The 15,416-nt window shown below is 49.9% G+C and overlaps 1 protein-coding gene across 6 annotated transcripts; it reads left to right on the top strand.

Annotated features, from left to right (window-relative positions):
• Positions 1-6,134: 6,134 nt before the first annotated feature.
• Positions 6,135-15,008, top strand: LOC122392994 (uncharacterized protein DDB_G0284459-like). Of its 6 annotated transcripts, none has more exons than XM_043388431.1 (5): positions 6,135-6,196; positions 6,655-6,785; positions 7,741-9,496; positions 13,458-13,621; positions 14,480-15,008. In XM_043388431.1, the coding sequence occupies exons 2-5, from the start codon at positions 6,771-6,773 to the stop codon at positions 14,525-14,527; spliced, it is 1,983 nt and encodes a 660-aa protein (XP_043244366.1). In that variant the 5' UTR covers positions 6,135-6,196; positions 6,655-6,770; the 3' UTR covers positions 14,528-15,008. The 6 variants fall into 6 exon arrangements, with proteins under 6 accessions (XP_043244366.1, XP_043244364.1, XP_043244367.1 ...); XM_043388429.1 differs by lacking the exon at positions 6,135-6,196 and adding an exon at positions 6,235-6,268; XM_043388432.1 differs by lacking the exon at positions 6,135-6,196 and adding an exon at positions 6,350-6,393.
• The last annotated feature ends 408 nt before the right edge of the window (positions 15,009-15,416 follow it).

Raw genomic sequence — 15,416 nt, 5'->3', positions numbered from 1 at the left:
GTAGTCTGTTTCATACTCACGTCGTCATCTCCGCATCAGCATGACACTGCTTTGCTTCGCATACTCCATGCAGCCTCGGCAAATGAACCTCGATTGCTTTGAAGAATATAAAAATGTGCAGCATCCATTTGGGCACAGACTTGCTTTCTTGAATGCAAATCAAGGCTATGAATGAGCCAGGACTTGAGGCAAACTTTAAGGGCCCTCGATAGATTCAGTTGCCTCGCGTGGCTTTGTGCAAACTGCAAGGCCATCTTGAGAAAACACAAGAAGGCACAGCCCCCAGTTCTGGAGGCTAGGCTCGAAAAGCTAGAAGAGGCCCTCCAAAAGCACACTGAGCTCACATCCAAAGCCCTCCAGGTACACGAAAGCTCTACAAAAGACCTCAGCAAGCAGCTCGTGAAGCTGGTCGAGACCTGTGAGAGAAACGCACAGGAACAGACAAAGGTACTGAAAACAACCTTTGAGCAGCAGAAATCATCCTACGCGGATGCTGTTAAAGGATCCTGCAATGAAATTGCAAGCACCGTGAGGACACAGTTGGCTTCTCTACCCAGAACCAATGCACCAAACAACACAAAGGATGTGCAGGACTTGTCCAAAGTCCTTGACGACCATCTGGACAAAGAAAGGAGAAGGGCAAACATAGTTGTGCACAATATCGCAGAGTCAGCAGGTGACACCCTTGTGGAACGTTCAGAGAAAGACTCAGCAATGTTTGTCTCACTAGTCAAAGATGTCATGAAAGTGAATGTCGCTGTAACACGGTCCTTCAGAGTGGGTAAGAAGCTTCAAGACAAGCCTAGACTCCTGATTGTGACCCTGGCAAACCCCTCCGCCAGGCGCGATATACTACAAGGGGCACCCCAGTTGAGACACTCCGAAACATATGGCAACATTTATCTGACACCAGACCTGACACGAGATGAGAGGGAAGCAGGGAGAAAACTAAGGGAGGAGCTGGCAGCAAGGAAGACGGCAGGGGAGACCAACCTTTTCATAAGAGGTGGTCGAATCATCTCGCACAGCCAGAGCCAAGCAAAGCTTGCACCCAAGGAGCAGGCTAACAAAAATGTTGCAACTGCTCCAGACAATCCTGCCAGGGGGAGCGCGTCCAGCGACAGTCAGGACCAGCCAGGAAATGTCACACCTGTAGCAGCCACCGCAAATGCTATGAGCAATGCTCAACCAGCAGAGCCAGCTGCTGTCAGCTCAGGGGCAAACAAGACAACACAGTCCCAAGGTAAACAACCAGCCCAATGACTACATGGCAAAATGACTGGGGGACTCAAGCAAGGGCTCAAGGTGTTGTACACCAACGCTGACCAATTTGTTAGCAAACGGGATGACCTAGCCATGCTCATCTGCGAAGACGAGCCCGACATCATACTAATAACAGAAGTGATCCCAAAAGCCCAGCGGCTCCCACTGTCTCCTGCGTTGTTAAATTTGGCTGGCTATGTGCTTTACACCAACTTTGACCCATGCTCCCCCAACCTGGGTACCAGCGGTATGAGAGGGATTTGTGTATACATTGCGGAGACCCTCAAGGCGTCTGAGGTCAGTCTTCAGTACCAGTCCTCAGTAGAACATGTATGGGTTAAAGTAGCACTTGCTGGCAGTGACTGTCTACTTGTTGGATGCCTTTACAGGAGCCCATCAGGACCCTCCGAGGAGAGCATCAGAGAAGTTGAGCAGCTGATGTGCACATCTAAGTCCATGTCGTTCACACATTTTCTGATTGTTGGCGACCTGAACCTGCCGCAGATAAACTGGGACAGTGTAACATCATCTGCCCCTCTCACTCATGGCTCCCACTCATTCATTAACACCGTTCACGACTGCTTCCTGTTTCAACACGTAGTAAACCCAACAAGATACCGACCAGGTGAGACCCCAAACACCCTCGACTTGGTTTTCACCAACGAGGAAGGCATGGTCTCCAACCTGGAGTACCTACCCGGCCTGAGCTGCAGCGACCACGTCATTCTCAGATTTACCCTGGTATGCTACTCTCCCAGAAACCCAAGCCAGGCATCTCACCATGCAGTCATCGACTATGAAAGCCTCCCCAAGGAATTGGAGGAATGCAACTGGTTGCAGCTCGCGGACATGGACATCGAAGAGTCCTACACCACCTTTAAAGATAACGTGTCAGCTGCTGTTACCAGATGCTCGAGACTGAGGAAGAACGCCCAGAAAAAGAATCTGTACATGAACAGGACAGCTATGCAACTACGTAAGCAAAAGAAAGAGCTGTGGAGCGAATACCGTCAAACCGGCGACGTCCTCGATCATGCCAGGTTCACAAGATGCAGGAACAGGCTCAGGAAGCTAACCAGGCATCTCAGAAAAGAATATGAGACCCAGCTAGTCGCGCAGCTCAAGCAAAACCCAAAAAAGTTCTGGAGATACTCAAACTCGAGGCTAAAAACCAGAAGCAGGATCGAAGAACTCCGGGATGAAAACGGGACTCTGACATCCGACAACCAGGAAAAATCAGCTTTGCTGAGCAGATACTTCAGCAGCATATTCACGCCTGCCGACCACTCCTGTCCTCACTTTGACCCAGGTTTCCAGGGACCCATGCTACAAGACCTCGAAGTATCTGCTGAGGTGGTGAAGGCGAAACTGCTCTCTCTAAGGCCAAACAGTGCCCCGGGCCCGGATGCCATGCATCCTAAAGTACTTCGGGAAACAGCTTCAGTCATTTGCCTCCCACTCAGTGTCCTGTTCAGAAAGTCTCTTGACTGTGGCAGACTACCGCCAGACTGGAAGACAGGGGAAATCACTCCCATCTACAAGAAGGGGAATCGCCAGATACCAGAGAGCTACCGGCCAGTAAGCCTCACCTCTATCCCATCGAAAGTCATGGAATCGATCATCCGCGATCGCCTCCTACAGCATCTTTCTGATGCAGGGCTCCTCCACAAGGCACAACACGGGTTTCTTCCGAAGAGATCGTGCTCGACCCAGCTGCTGGAGGTGATGGAAGAGTGGAGTGCGGCGGTAGAGTCTGGGGAACCCATTGATGTTGCATACCTGGACTTTTCCAAGGCCTTTGATTCTGTCCCGCACCAACGTCTCCTCACAAAACTGTATGGCTACGGTATCAGGGGAAAACTGCTGGACTGGATCGCCGCCTTCCTGCTCGATCGCCGACAGAGGGTGGTCATCGGAGGTGCGAAGTCCGACTGGACTCCGGTGACCAGCGGTATCCCCCAGGGATCTGTGCTCGGGCCAATCCTATTTAACATATTTGTAAACGACATGCCCGGTCACGTCTCCGGCCGCATCAAGCTGTTCGCCGACGACACCAAACTGTACCGCCACGTGACTGAGGACCCTGCCGAGTTCCAGGCCGACATCGACGCCCTCGTCCGCTGGTCGAGCGAGTGGCTGCTGCCATTCAATGCCTCCAAATGCAAAGTGATGCACATCGGCAGAGACAACCCAAGGAGAACCTACCGCCTGAACGACTCTGTCATCGAAGAAGTTACGGAGGAAAAGGACTTGGGCATCATCATCGACGAGGACCTGAAATTCCATCAGCAAACAGCGGCTGCCATCGCGAAAGCCTCCCAGATGCTGGCTGTGGTGAAGCGCTCCTTCGCTACCATTAACGAGGTCACTCTCCCCCTGCTCTACAAGTCCATGGTCCGTCCTTTTCTGGAGTATGGGAACTTGATCTGGGGTCCCTTCGGCAGAGTAGACCAGGCGAGACTGGAACGAGTACAGCGCAGGGCCACTCGGATGGTACCGGCCATTCGGCATCTCCCGTACCCGGACCGACTGCGTCACCTCCGCCTCCCCTCACTGTATTACCGACGACGCAGAGGCGACATGATCACCGTCTTCCAGCTGCTGCACGGTGGGATGGCTGTCGAGTCCGACCAGTTCCTGCACAAGAACACCTCAAACCAAACAAGAGGCCACCAGTGGAAACTGCTCAAGCCCAGAGCGAATACCCTGACACGAAGAAACGCCCTCAGCACAAGAGTCGTCAACGACTGGAACGCCCTGCCGTCCACAGTGGTGTCAGCCACATCGGTTGCGCAGTTCAAGGCTCGACTGGACCGACACTGGGCGAACGAGATGCACAACATCCCGATTCCCTATCATTAAGAGCCTCGTTCTTACCTTGTCACACATGCTCGATTGGAGCGGGACCACCAGGCCTAGTGGCCTTATTACCCGATAACCGATAAGGTAAGGTAAGGTAAGGTAACTTTGCCCTGCCGTGTTGCCCATAATTGTGGCATGAAAAAAAAACACTGTTTCAGTTTCCTGGTTGTGGTGGCATTGCAAATTTCCATTTCAACCCATGCAAAGATCTCAAAAGACTAAAGAGCACCAGAAAAAGGAAACTACAAAAACGCCAACACCCCATACAATCTCTACACAACTCTTTTATGTTATGCGCTTCACAACTTCTACCATCAACAAGCTACACAATTTTAAATTGAATTTTAACCGAATTCCAATGTGCCTAATCGGCCTAATCAAAACAGACAAATTCGAAAATCAGGGATGTTCTCCGACAGCAACGTACACGCCGTTAAACCAATTAAATGAGAGCGCTAGCGTTCGCTAGCGATAGCAGTACAGTAAACTGTGCGCAGCTCCAGGTGATAATCGTGGTCTGCAGTTTTCAACATCGAATTTCGTACTGAGCCCCAATTTATTTTGTATAAAACCTTACACCAGCAGATAGAAAATTTAATTTTGTATATTACTGAAGTATAAATAGATGCCGACTCGGTTTTATTTCTTAGTAATATTCCATTGATTGTTACAGTGTGACTTTTGGCAGCAAGGAAGATCTCACATTCTAGACCCAAAAAATATATCTTATCACACCGAAACTGCAATAAAACATGCTTACCTGGAAAGAAAATTTAATTTGCATTATGATAAATACCTTTTATGAGCCCATCTGCGGTAGGTTTACCAACTATGGATGTTTTTGTTAAAGACTGTTTGGTACCCAAAACTTTAAATTTCAAATTTGGAAGGAAAATTGACAATGAGCCCCAATTAGATTAGCTTTAATACTTTTATATGTTATACTCTGTGCACTTTTGCATATTTTGGTGGTTTATTTAGATGCCGACTCGGTCTTGTTTTTTAAAAATATTAGATTTAGTGGAACAGGGTGACAAAGAACACCAATGGTGGTGATGTATTCAACATGGATTAATTCTAGTTTTGAGTATTAGTAAATGCAAAACACACATAAAATATGAAAGACAATTCAATTTTGATATTGATTGCTACTGATTTGAAACCCACACCACTGGTATTATTCGAGAATTCGTGGTACAACTTTGGCAAGTCCGGCTGGATGACAACTTTGGGAGCATGGTGGTTTCGAAATTCAAAGAAGCGATATAAGGCTATGATAATAGTTTTTCATTATTAGTTTTTATTTTTAAGGATGAAAACGTATTTTCATTACTAAAGAATCCCTACAACCTAAGATTTATTATTTTCGAAATGGCGTGGCCGGCTTCAAAATTATTTTCGCAAATACTTTACAGAAATACACCAGTCCTGCCCTGAATACATTTATGGATAATATATATGTAAATAATAAAACATATAAAAATATGAGGCCTAGTTCCCTTTTTTGGAATGAAAAGGCCAGCTGAAAATAGTGGTCAAAATACCTTAGTGTTGTGGCGGCGAACCGGTTTTACCTAGTTCTCTATATACCGTGACTTGCAGGGTGGGACCAGCGTGGTCCCTATCTCTTAACCATTACGGGAATCTGATGACGTCATCAGGCTTTCGAACGTCCGTTAAAGGGACCCTCCCACCTTCAAAAAAGTTAATGAATTGGCATGAAAGTGATGTCGCTTGGTTCAGAAAGAGCAAAAACGAATATCTACCAAATTTCACCCAAAAATATTCACCGGTTTTCAAGATACTAGACTTTTACTTTTGTTTACTTTTTCGGGATCTCCGCTGTTTCTAGCGACTTCATTTTGAAAGTGCGGCGTTTGCGGCAGATGTTGCGCGCAAATAGCATATACCACCACTGCTTCACAAAGATGTTAGTATAACGTTTTAAAATCGTTAGATCACCGCTGACGTCACAAATTCTAAGGGGGCATCCCAATGCATTAGCCCCTTAGAATCCGAAAACTGCAAGTTTGAAATTCCATATCTCCGAATTAAAGCATTTTTCGATGTTGTGAGTGCCCAAACCGGTATTTGCAGGCCATGGCCACCAATTTGGCTATTTCAACTCAAAACTAATGTTAAGGTGGGATGGTCACTTTAAATGTTTGACTAAAACGTTTTGTAGCACGCGGTGGTATATGCTGCGTTGCGCGCAACAAATGCCGCACTTTTAAATAAAGTCGCTAGGAACAGCGGAGATCCCAAAAAGTAAACAAAAGTAAAAGTCTAATATCTTGAAAACCGGTGAATATTTTTCTGTGAAATTTGGTAGATATTCGTTTTTGCTCTTTCTGAACCGAGCGACATCACTTTCATGCCAATTCATAAACTTTTTTGAAGGTGGGAGGGTCCCTTTAACGTAACACTTGCTGCCCGGCGAAAATTGCCGGAGTAACTGCCCCCTGCTCGGAAATGGCACTAGGCCGACCGAGCAAAAAAAAAAAAAAAAGGTGATTGTTTGGGGTTTAGAAGCGATAAGCCAATGCAAAAGTGAAATATTTTTAACCTATCTGGACCTAAGATGGTGAAATTTTGAAGTTTTTGTTATGCCTTGAAAGGAGCATTTTGATTTTAAAAGTGGAGACATGACAAGTGTGCAGGTAAGTTGTAACCTAAGTCAGAATTTTACAATTTATTGGTCACGTTACAAATATAATGATAATTTACTGTTACTTTGGACAAACACTCCACAACTTGTGCATTAAAATGGAGTGTAGGGCTGCTTACATTTACTGCCTTTCTCAACTTTGCTCGTTTTGTGACTAAGCTATTTTGGGCCCTGTTTCGCGGCGCAGCGCTGCAGTGCGCTGCGCGCGTCGGCGCGTTGGGTTTCCATGGCAATATCAACAAACTTCCCTCTGACGCTGCGCTATGACGTCATCGCAAAACGCTAGCACCCTAGCGCCAGCACCATCAGCACGCTAGCAGCATTCGCACTCAAACCTCTGTTCTCTCTGTACTGGGTTCTTTAGGACCTCTGTTCCAAACGCGATTCATCATAAGCTAACGGATCGCACGCAACGTCATTCGAGTGACGTCAGGGTTACGCCTCAGCTCCCAGCGCGCTGCAGCGCGCGCAGCGTCTGGCGGTGAAACAGGGCCATGGTATATGTCAAGTTTAGGTCCTAACTACAATTGTGGCGCTGTTGATACGAATATGTAACAGCAAAAATTTTAGGTTTTAGGTTAGGCTAGGTTGTAGGTTTGTAGGTTTTAGGTTGTAGGTAGGTAGGTTTGTAGGTTTTAGGTTGTTAGGTTGTAGGTTGTAGGTTGGTAGGTTATAGGTAAGTAGGTAAGGTTAGGTCAGGTTTGATTATGTTTTTCTTTTATTTGCGAGACATATAAGTATCATTTTTGGATTCAGGATGTCAAATAATGTAAGAATATGCAAAAATTATCCATGAAAGCTGCTTAGGACTTAAACTTGACATTTACCGTTATTTTTGAAATTGCACAACTGCTGTCAAGTGTCAATTCACAATTGTCAATCTGTTAGTTTGTAAGATTCAGATCTCATTTGTTAAACTCTTCAGTGATGTTACTGTTTGTTCCTAGGATTACCTGCGAGACCTGAGAGCTGCCAGGAAGGAGTTTGTAAGCAGAGCAGCTAGTGACACTCCCAGCACTCAACCACTAGTAAATGCTGTATCTTCTACCACTGTCTCCTCACCATGGCTCAAATCACCTGCTGTTACAAAGAGCACCACTGCTGTGGCTGCTCACCCTGACCTAAGCCACGGAGAACCTGCCTCTGTAACTCAACATGGAAGCAAAAGAGCTACCAGCACACCTATCAAGCCTGCTGCCACCAGGGACCAGAGCATACCAACTGTAGATGCCAGCAGTGACACTGACACTGATATAAGCCATCTGATAAACCAAATGAGCCTGAAAACACCCCAGAAGCCACCACCTGCTCCCACACCAGCAGGGACGAAAGCTGTAGCAGTGCCGCGGCGCGGCAGCAAAATGGACATGCTGCGCCGCAAGTTCTCCGCCTCCAGTCCGACAAAGTCGCCGACGGACCTGGGCAGCAGCGGCGGCGGCGCGTCGCTGGGCCGCGCCCGGACGCGCTCCCGCTCCTCGGTCAGCATCCTCGACCAGAAGATCATCCTGAGCGGCATCTCGGGCGACGAGGACTCGAGCTCCTCTGAGGACACCTCGTCCCCGAGCGCCATCCGCACCGAGTCGGCGGCCGGCGCGCGCGGACCGGCCCGCTCGCCGTCCGGCGGCGAAGTCTCGGAGCGGCTGGAGCCGAGCGCGGCTGAGAGCGCCGTGCCGACGGTGCCGTCGGCCAGCTCTGTACAGACGGAGACGGAGCCGACGGCTGGGACGGTGGTTACGGAGTCGGTCCCTACCGAGCGGCCGTCAGAGGGATCCGCGCGGACTGAGGGATCCACGGACACCGAGAGCAAGTCGACACTGAAGTCAGCGTCAGAGAGGACAGCGCAGTCGGAACGAGAGCGGTCCGAACAGTCACCGAAGTCTGGTTCGAAGACCGCATCAGAGTCGGAGTCGGAGTCGGAATTAGGATCGGAGTCGGAATCAAAATCACAGGCTGAAGTGGCTTTGGAGAGATCGACGGTCGAAAGCAGCAAATCAACACCCAAGGCGGAAGCTGATAAGACTGGATCGCGAGATCGCGAGAAGAAACGGCCATCAACCCCAGCAGCGGCCAAATCTCACCGGAAGCGCACTAAGGAAAAAAGCGCGAGAAGCGACCGCTCTTCTCCTAATCGGCACCACAAGACGAAACACACCAACGCTGTCTTATCCAAGCACCCCCGTTCCCCTGCGAGAGGACCTCACTCTCCAGATGACCATCGTCCAAAGGATAGTCGACCCCGTCTGAAAGACGCCGGCGCAGACGGCAGAGATCATCGAGCGAACCGGGATTCTAAGCGACGTGAGGAGTCGCGGCCGTCTCGCTCTGTGCGTCACACGAACTCGAGCCGGGGGCTGGAGAGGGCGCCGGGGGCCGACCCCGACTCTCCTTCAGCACGGAGGCGGAGACGGCGGAGGGACCGAGACCGAGACCGGGACCGGGACCGGGACCGTCGTGACCGGGACCCTGACCGCGACCGTTACGGAGAGCGCGACTCGAGCTGGCCGGACCGGGAGCGGACGGACGCCTCCGAGTCGCTGGTGGTCAGCTACCAGCGGCGGGTGGCGCGCTCCTCGACTGCCTGCCGCCGCTGCCGTCAGGCCTGGCCGCCGACGCCGGCCCCGGTGACGGTGGTGGTACCGCCGACGGCGCTGGCGGCCGGCGCGGTGACGGACGCCGCGCGGCTCGGCGCTTCTACTGCCTCAGGTGAGATGCAGTTCTGACTGACGGAGGGGAGGTGGATGGCGTGTATTCCCTCCAGTATCCAAAGTTACAGGTCCTGGGCCGCTACGCAGATCCGCTGAAATTATTGTTGGTGTTTGACGTCGTTTTTCATTGTTAAGCGTACCTATTAGATATTTTGATCTTGTCTTCGGCAATGGACACCGTTGACAGGCCCTCTTAAATTTACAATCATGCCAAAAAAGTATCTTCACGCTGCATACGTCGCCATGAACATGTTTATTTACAGCAACACAACATGCAATCACCGTTACTGTATTGCCCTTGACACCGTATCCTCGGAGTCAGCAGTGGCGGTTCTCTTTGTCTCCTGCCGCTCGCGGCGTACCTACTATGCATTTCAGACCCCATGAGACCCTGTTTTTCGGCGATAATTTCTCCAGTTTTTGTCCAATTAGCTTGAAATTCTGGCATACGGTATTTCAGCTCAAGCGCCAATTTTTGTTAATATGGTCTATTAACAAAATATCAAAACTTAGAGCACTTGTCGTTGGCTCGTAATGTTAGTCAGTTTTTGCACCCGGATAGAGGCTCGCTCGCTGCCGCACCGGATTGGATAGCAGCGCTGGCCAATCACGTTACGCCGGGCCCAACTTAACTCCGCCCACTGTCCGTGACCGCGATGGGTCTTTGCCGTTTCAGTCGGCGTCAGCACCGCGGAGAGGTCGCAGCAGGACCACATACTGGGGACAAGTGGTGCTGGCAAAGTTTTTTTTTCGGGACGAAAGCCCAAAAATTATCCGTTCGAGGGCACTGGTGTCCTCCTCTCCATATTTTGGTATCTTAACGTCAAACCAGCTCATAATATTCATAATGATCAGAGGCCAGTTTTACCAACAGTAAAATAGCCGACTGCCGGAATTTTTTTTTGGCGTAGACTGTTTCATATACGGAGCGTAAAAGGCAAACCCCTATCTGCTTACGTGCCCATCGCGTTTACGCTCCGTATGTGAAGCGGTCTGTAGGCGAAAATTTCCGGCAGGCGGCTATTTTTCTGTTGGTAAAACTGGCCTCAGAATCAGAGTAGGATCAATTAGAACCGAACCGGCCGTAAAAGAAAAGATATATGAACTCTTGGGACTTGGGCACTTATTTACAACGGAGTTGCACCTATCTCATCGTCAGGTTGGGTCAGGTCACTATACCCGATTACCTATGAGATCATGCGCAAGCCTCCACATGACCCAAAAGGCAAAAATATTGATATATTTGGCAGCTACAATAAATTTTTCTGAGGAAGGCGCAGAAAGCAACAAAGTAGAATGAAGACGAATGTCGCGGGCGCGGCCGATTGCCTGGGGCATCACTCCAGCGAGACGGCCGTATTCGTGATTCGTAAAGCGGTGCGGGACGCCGGGTGGAGCAGAAGCGTGATGTGTCGTGTGGTAGAATTGTCCTTTATCGCTGTGTGTGTTATATTGTTAAGACGTGCACAAAAAAAGGAATGTGGCAGACGGACGTTGAGCAGTATACGAGAACGGTTATTAAGAAACACATTTTTTTTTGCAATTTGGACGTAGTCTGACGGACTCTGACCTGAAACATAATTTTAAGGCCTGGCTACACTATGCGTTTTCTGCGTTCGTTTTTTGCGAGTTTGCGTGATTTGCGTAATATCGTTCTAGAAAGAAACGACATTACGTTTTTGTTATATGTTTTTTATATAAACTTTTAATTAATATAAAAGTTTTAATTATTTTTAAGTAAATATTAAAGGAGTTATATTAGTAATAGGTAACTTTTTTTTTGAAACGATATTATGCAAATCACGCAAACTCGCAAAAAACGCAAGCAGAAAACGCATATATAAACCAGGTAGAACGCTCCCGAAGAAAAAGTGGTGACAAGCAATATTTAGTTGCCGCGACCCTCACTTGTTCAAGACTATATCCGCAAGCAGCATTTACAAGCTAACGGAAATCGACCAATCGGCGTTCGGCAATACTCAACGCTGATTGGCCCGATGCTCGTGACGAAATTGCGGGGGACTGCAGCTATTCCCCTATGGCGTTTCATTGACTTATGACTTTTGAAGGGGATTTGTATCAGTTTTTGTTGGGTTTGAGGCCATTTTTGAGCTTGGATATTCTTTCCGTGACCTTTGACTATATAATAACGACATTTAATCATGACATTTCTATATACTACCGGTGTCACATCGGCCAAAAAGACCGTAAGTACATGGGATAGACGGACCACTGCTGATGGGGCCACACATGCCGGCGTGTGGTCATCGGAGGCCGATGAGGGCTCGACATGGGCCCTTTATGGGTCGGTATAGGCCGTGGGTCCAGTGCAGGCCTACCAGGGGCCGGTGGCATATAATGTAAGGCTGTCTAGGGACGTTGAGGGCTCATGGGGGCCATATAGGACCATAAGGGACCACATAAGCCAATCAGGGGTCCATTTAGGCCAATAAAGGCGCTTCAGGGACTTGAAGAGGCCATTCAAGAGCCGTGGTGGGCCCATGAGGGGACGGCATTGGTCCATCAGGTGCAGCCAGGGGATGTTGTACGGGTTTCTCAGTGGCCCATTTGGGCATATCAGTGACCAATTTAGACCCAGCAGGGGGCTTTGTAGACCTATCAGGGGCTGGTGATGGTTTATCAGGGGCCAGCGTTAGTCCATCGGGGCACGGCATATGCCCATCAGAGGTAATTGCGGGCCCACGCTGAACAATGATGGCCCTTCAACGGCCCCTAATGGATCTAGATTGACCCATGTTCCATGATGTGTCATGTATGCCCCTATGGTAGGCCTACTCAGACCCCTGATGGACGTTCCCGGCCTCTGATGACCCTATACTGAATCCTGGTGGGGCTCTAAGAGTCTCCAATAACCCTTCGTCAGCCCATTATTACCATACGCTGGCACTAGAGGCCCCACATCAGCCGCAGGGCAGTCCGTGCCAAGACAGCATGTCTTTTCGGCCGATATTACATCGGTAATATTAAACAAAACCATGATTTTATGGTGCCATTATATAGCTAACAGTCATAAGAAATATATTTCAACTCGAAAACAGCTCGAAACAGCATATAATCTTAAAGAAACCCCTCCGAAATCCAAAAGCCTATTCGGGTCCATAGAGAATAACTGCGGTCCCCCGCAATGTCGTCACGAGCGGCGGGCCAATCAGCGTCGAGCACTGCCGAGCGCTGATTGGTGGATTTTCCGCTAGCGCGTGAGTGCTGCTCACGGAACAGGAGTTCGTCGACAATCCTCCACAAACGTCTGTCACCACTTTTCGTAATGCTAAACAGCCGGAGCGTACCCCCCTGGCCAGGCCTTTACGCAATCATTTGAAATCAACAGTCTTTTATGTGCGTTTTTCACAAGCCCCAAATCTTGTGTGGAATTATATATTTTTGTGACTGAACAGGGTCTACGTAGATTTGTGGTGATAAATACAAAGTCAAGGGCTTCAGCTGGTGCGTTACTTATGCGCGCTTTTTTTGCTCATTCGATGAAGTTACGGCTGCACCGACAACTGCACGGCAGCTACGCTCCATGCGAGCCGCCCCGGCGCGGCAGCCACCGCCGCCCGCTCCACGCAGCCGACTGACCGGCCAAGGTCACCGCCCCCTGAAGCTTAATGGTCACGTGCTAATGACGTCACGCGTACGCACGGATAGCCTCTACTCCACTGACGGATTTACGGAGCCGATTTTAACATTACGAGGCAACAACAAGTACCCTTAAATTTAATAATTTGTTAAGAGAACATATTGACGAAAATTGGCGCTTGAGCTGTAATGTGCATTGTGAAAATTTGAAGCAAATTGGACAAATATTAAATAAATTATCGCCAAAAAACAGGGTCTCATGGGGTCTGAAATGCATAGTAAGTGCGACACACCTCTCTGCCGGCCGGTTGCCGGGCCGATCGGGCCCAGTCATCCCAGCTCGCCACCTCTGCCGCCAGTTTTTGTTGACGCCGACGAGGGCGCCGCGCTGGCGGCCATCCTGACGCAGCAGGTGGTCCTGACGCGCCACTTCCTCGCCACGCAGAAGCATCTGCACGAGATGTACCGTCGCACGCTGCGAGAGACCCAGCGCCAGGTCTACACTCACAGGGAGGATCTGAAGGTGATTTGAGGGGGAGAGGGGGAGGGGCAGTTGAGGCGGCGTAGTAACAAAAACGAGGGTGAAACGATCGACCATCAGGGTGTTTGTGCGGAGATTGTGCCGTGTCATCGTGTAGGGTCAGCGTTTATTGACGTTGGTCGTTCTTGCATGTTTTATCGCTGCCGATCTGGGTCGGGCAATGACTCTGCCTCCCTGAGCGCTGAATGGGGCCTCTTCTGCCGGCCCGTGGCAGTGTCATTGGTGACTGTGATAATGCCATTTATTAGGCACGGCTATCGATATGGGACGGACTCAGCTACGGAAATTCGGCAAGCGTTGCATCATATTGGGGGCCGATAGAGCGCCTGCCCACGACCGCAGGACGACTGACGTAACTCGGTCTGAATCCAGGTGACAGAGACCCTCATCCGTTCGCCACGTGCTGGCAGTGCTGCAAGGTGCCTCCTTACCCAAAGTTGGGCATTTAACAAGCCCATGCTTTCTCGCAGAGTTCCACTCACAGTTCCGAGTTATCTGTATTTTCCCGGTTAGACCACCTGTCCCGCCCCATGATGGCCGAGGTGAGGTCTCTGACAGTAGGGTTGTTTCCCAGGCCAGCAGCCGGTCTCTGACAGTAGGGTTGTTTCCCAGGCCAGCAGCCGGTCTCTGACAGTAGGGTTGTTTCCCAGGCCAGCAGCCGGTCTCTGACAGTAGGGTTGTTTCCCAGGCCAGCAGCCGGTCTCTGACAGTAGGGTTGTTTCCCAGGCCAGCAGCCGGTCTCTGACAGTAGGGTTGTTTCCCAGGCCAGCAGCCGGTCTCTGACAGTAGGGTTGTTTCCCAGGCCAGCAGCCGGTCTCTGACAGTAGGGTTGTTTCCCAGGCCAGCAGCCGCCGGCGGCGGAGACAGTTCGACTCTCCGCTGGACTGACCCGACCTCTAACACTGCGGGGTACTCCCACCGTGCCGAGACCGCCGAATGGCCGTGGAAAGGAGGCCGGTGGTGGTAGATATGGTAAGATTCATGGAGAGGTAAATACCTATGACAGCTCCACAAACGCTGACACATCTTCAGTGACGATCGATGCAGTGTATCAGAGTTGAGTAATTGGTGTGGGATGTTGATCTCAGTGGAGAGCGTGGTACCGATCTCGCAGATGGCGCCGCCGTACAACAGCTGTGTGTGCGTGGCCTTGTGGTGCTACTACGATACATTCCGTCCCTATCATGACCAAATGTAATGACTGGAGAGACTGCCGTCCAGATGTTAAGATTGTTTTCATGTTGGCTAGTTTTCCGAACTCCAGTACAAAGGCAGGACGCTCGACATGCCCATATCTGCTCTAGTCACTTCTAGTCCTGCTCAAGGATGTTTGGATGTTTCCACGAGTGAATACACATCACCATTATTAGTTGCTTTTTCTAGGGAGCATCTCGTTTACTTGTCATTTAGTTTAGTCATTACCCGCAACTCGCACGGCTTTGCTGAGAGTCGAACTTGGATGAGACAGCTCGAATTTCCTGAGCATTGCTCATGCGGTACTGTCTCTTTACACGCGGATAGCTCGGTTAACAGCTGTCAATCGTCAGGTGAGATCATGGCTTTCCGTGCCGTCACTGTGCTGTGCTGCCGATGTCGAATGCCAATGACGTCAGCACGCCCTCTGCGGGTCATTGCCTCCGTGCCCCCTAGTCTATTTTGATTTGTAAAACGTTTTAGTATCGGTTGGCAACAGAGCAGCAGCAGCGGAACGTCATGAACGGCCCTCGGGTGTTGGTTGGCCGGAGCCGCTTCTATTGAGGTGGAGACCTAGACAATA

Source organism: Amphibalanus amphitrite, unplaced genomic scaffold, assembly GCF_019059575.1.
Source record: "Amphibalanus amphitrite isolate SeventyFive unplaced genomic scaffold, NRLGWU_Aamphi_draft 000510F_arrow, whole genome shotgun sequence".
In the NCBI taxonomy this organism is placed as follows: Eukaryota; Metazoa; Arthropoda; class Thecostraca; order Balanomorpha; family Balanidae; genus Amphibalanus; species Amphibalanus amphitrite.
This window is presented reverse-complemented; position numbering and strand designations above follow the sequence as displayed.

Excerpts from the sequence above, each read along its gene's own strand:
- LOC122392994 (XM_043388431.1), top strand. Across the intron at positions 9,497-13,457 it reads CGGCGCTTCTACTGCCTCAG|TTTTTGTTGACGCCGACGAG; the intron begins GTGAGATGCAGT and ends CTCTGCCGCCAG. Across the intron at positions 13,622-14,479 it reads CTCACAGGGAGGATCTGAAG|GCCAGCAGCCGCCGGCGGCG; the intron begins GTGATTTGAGGG and ends GTTGTTTCCCAG.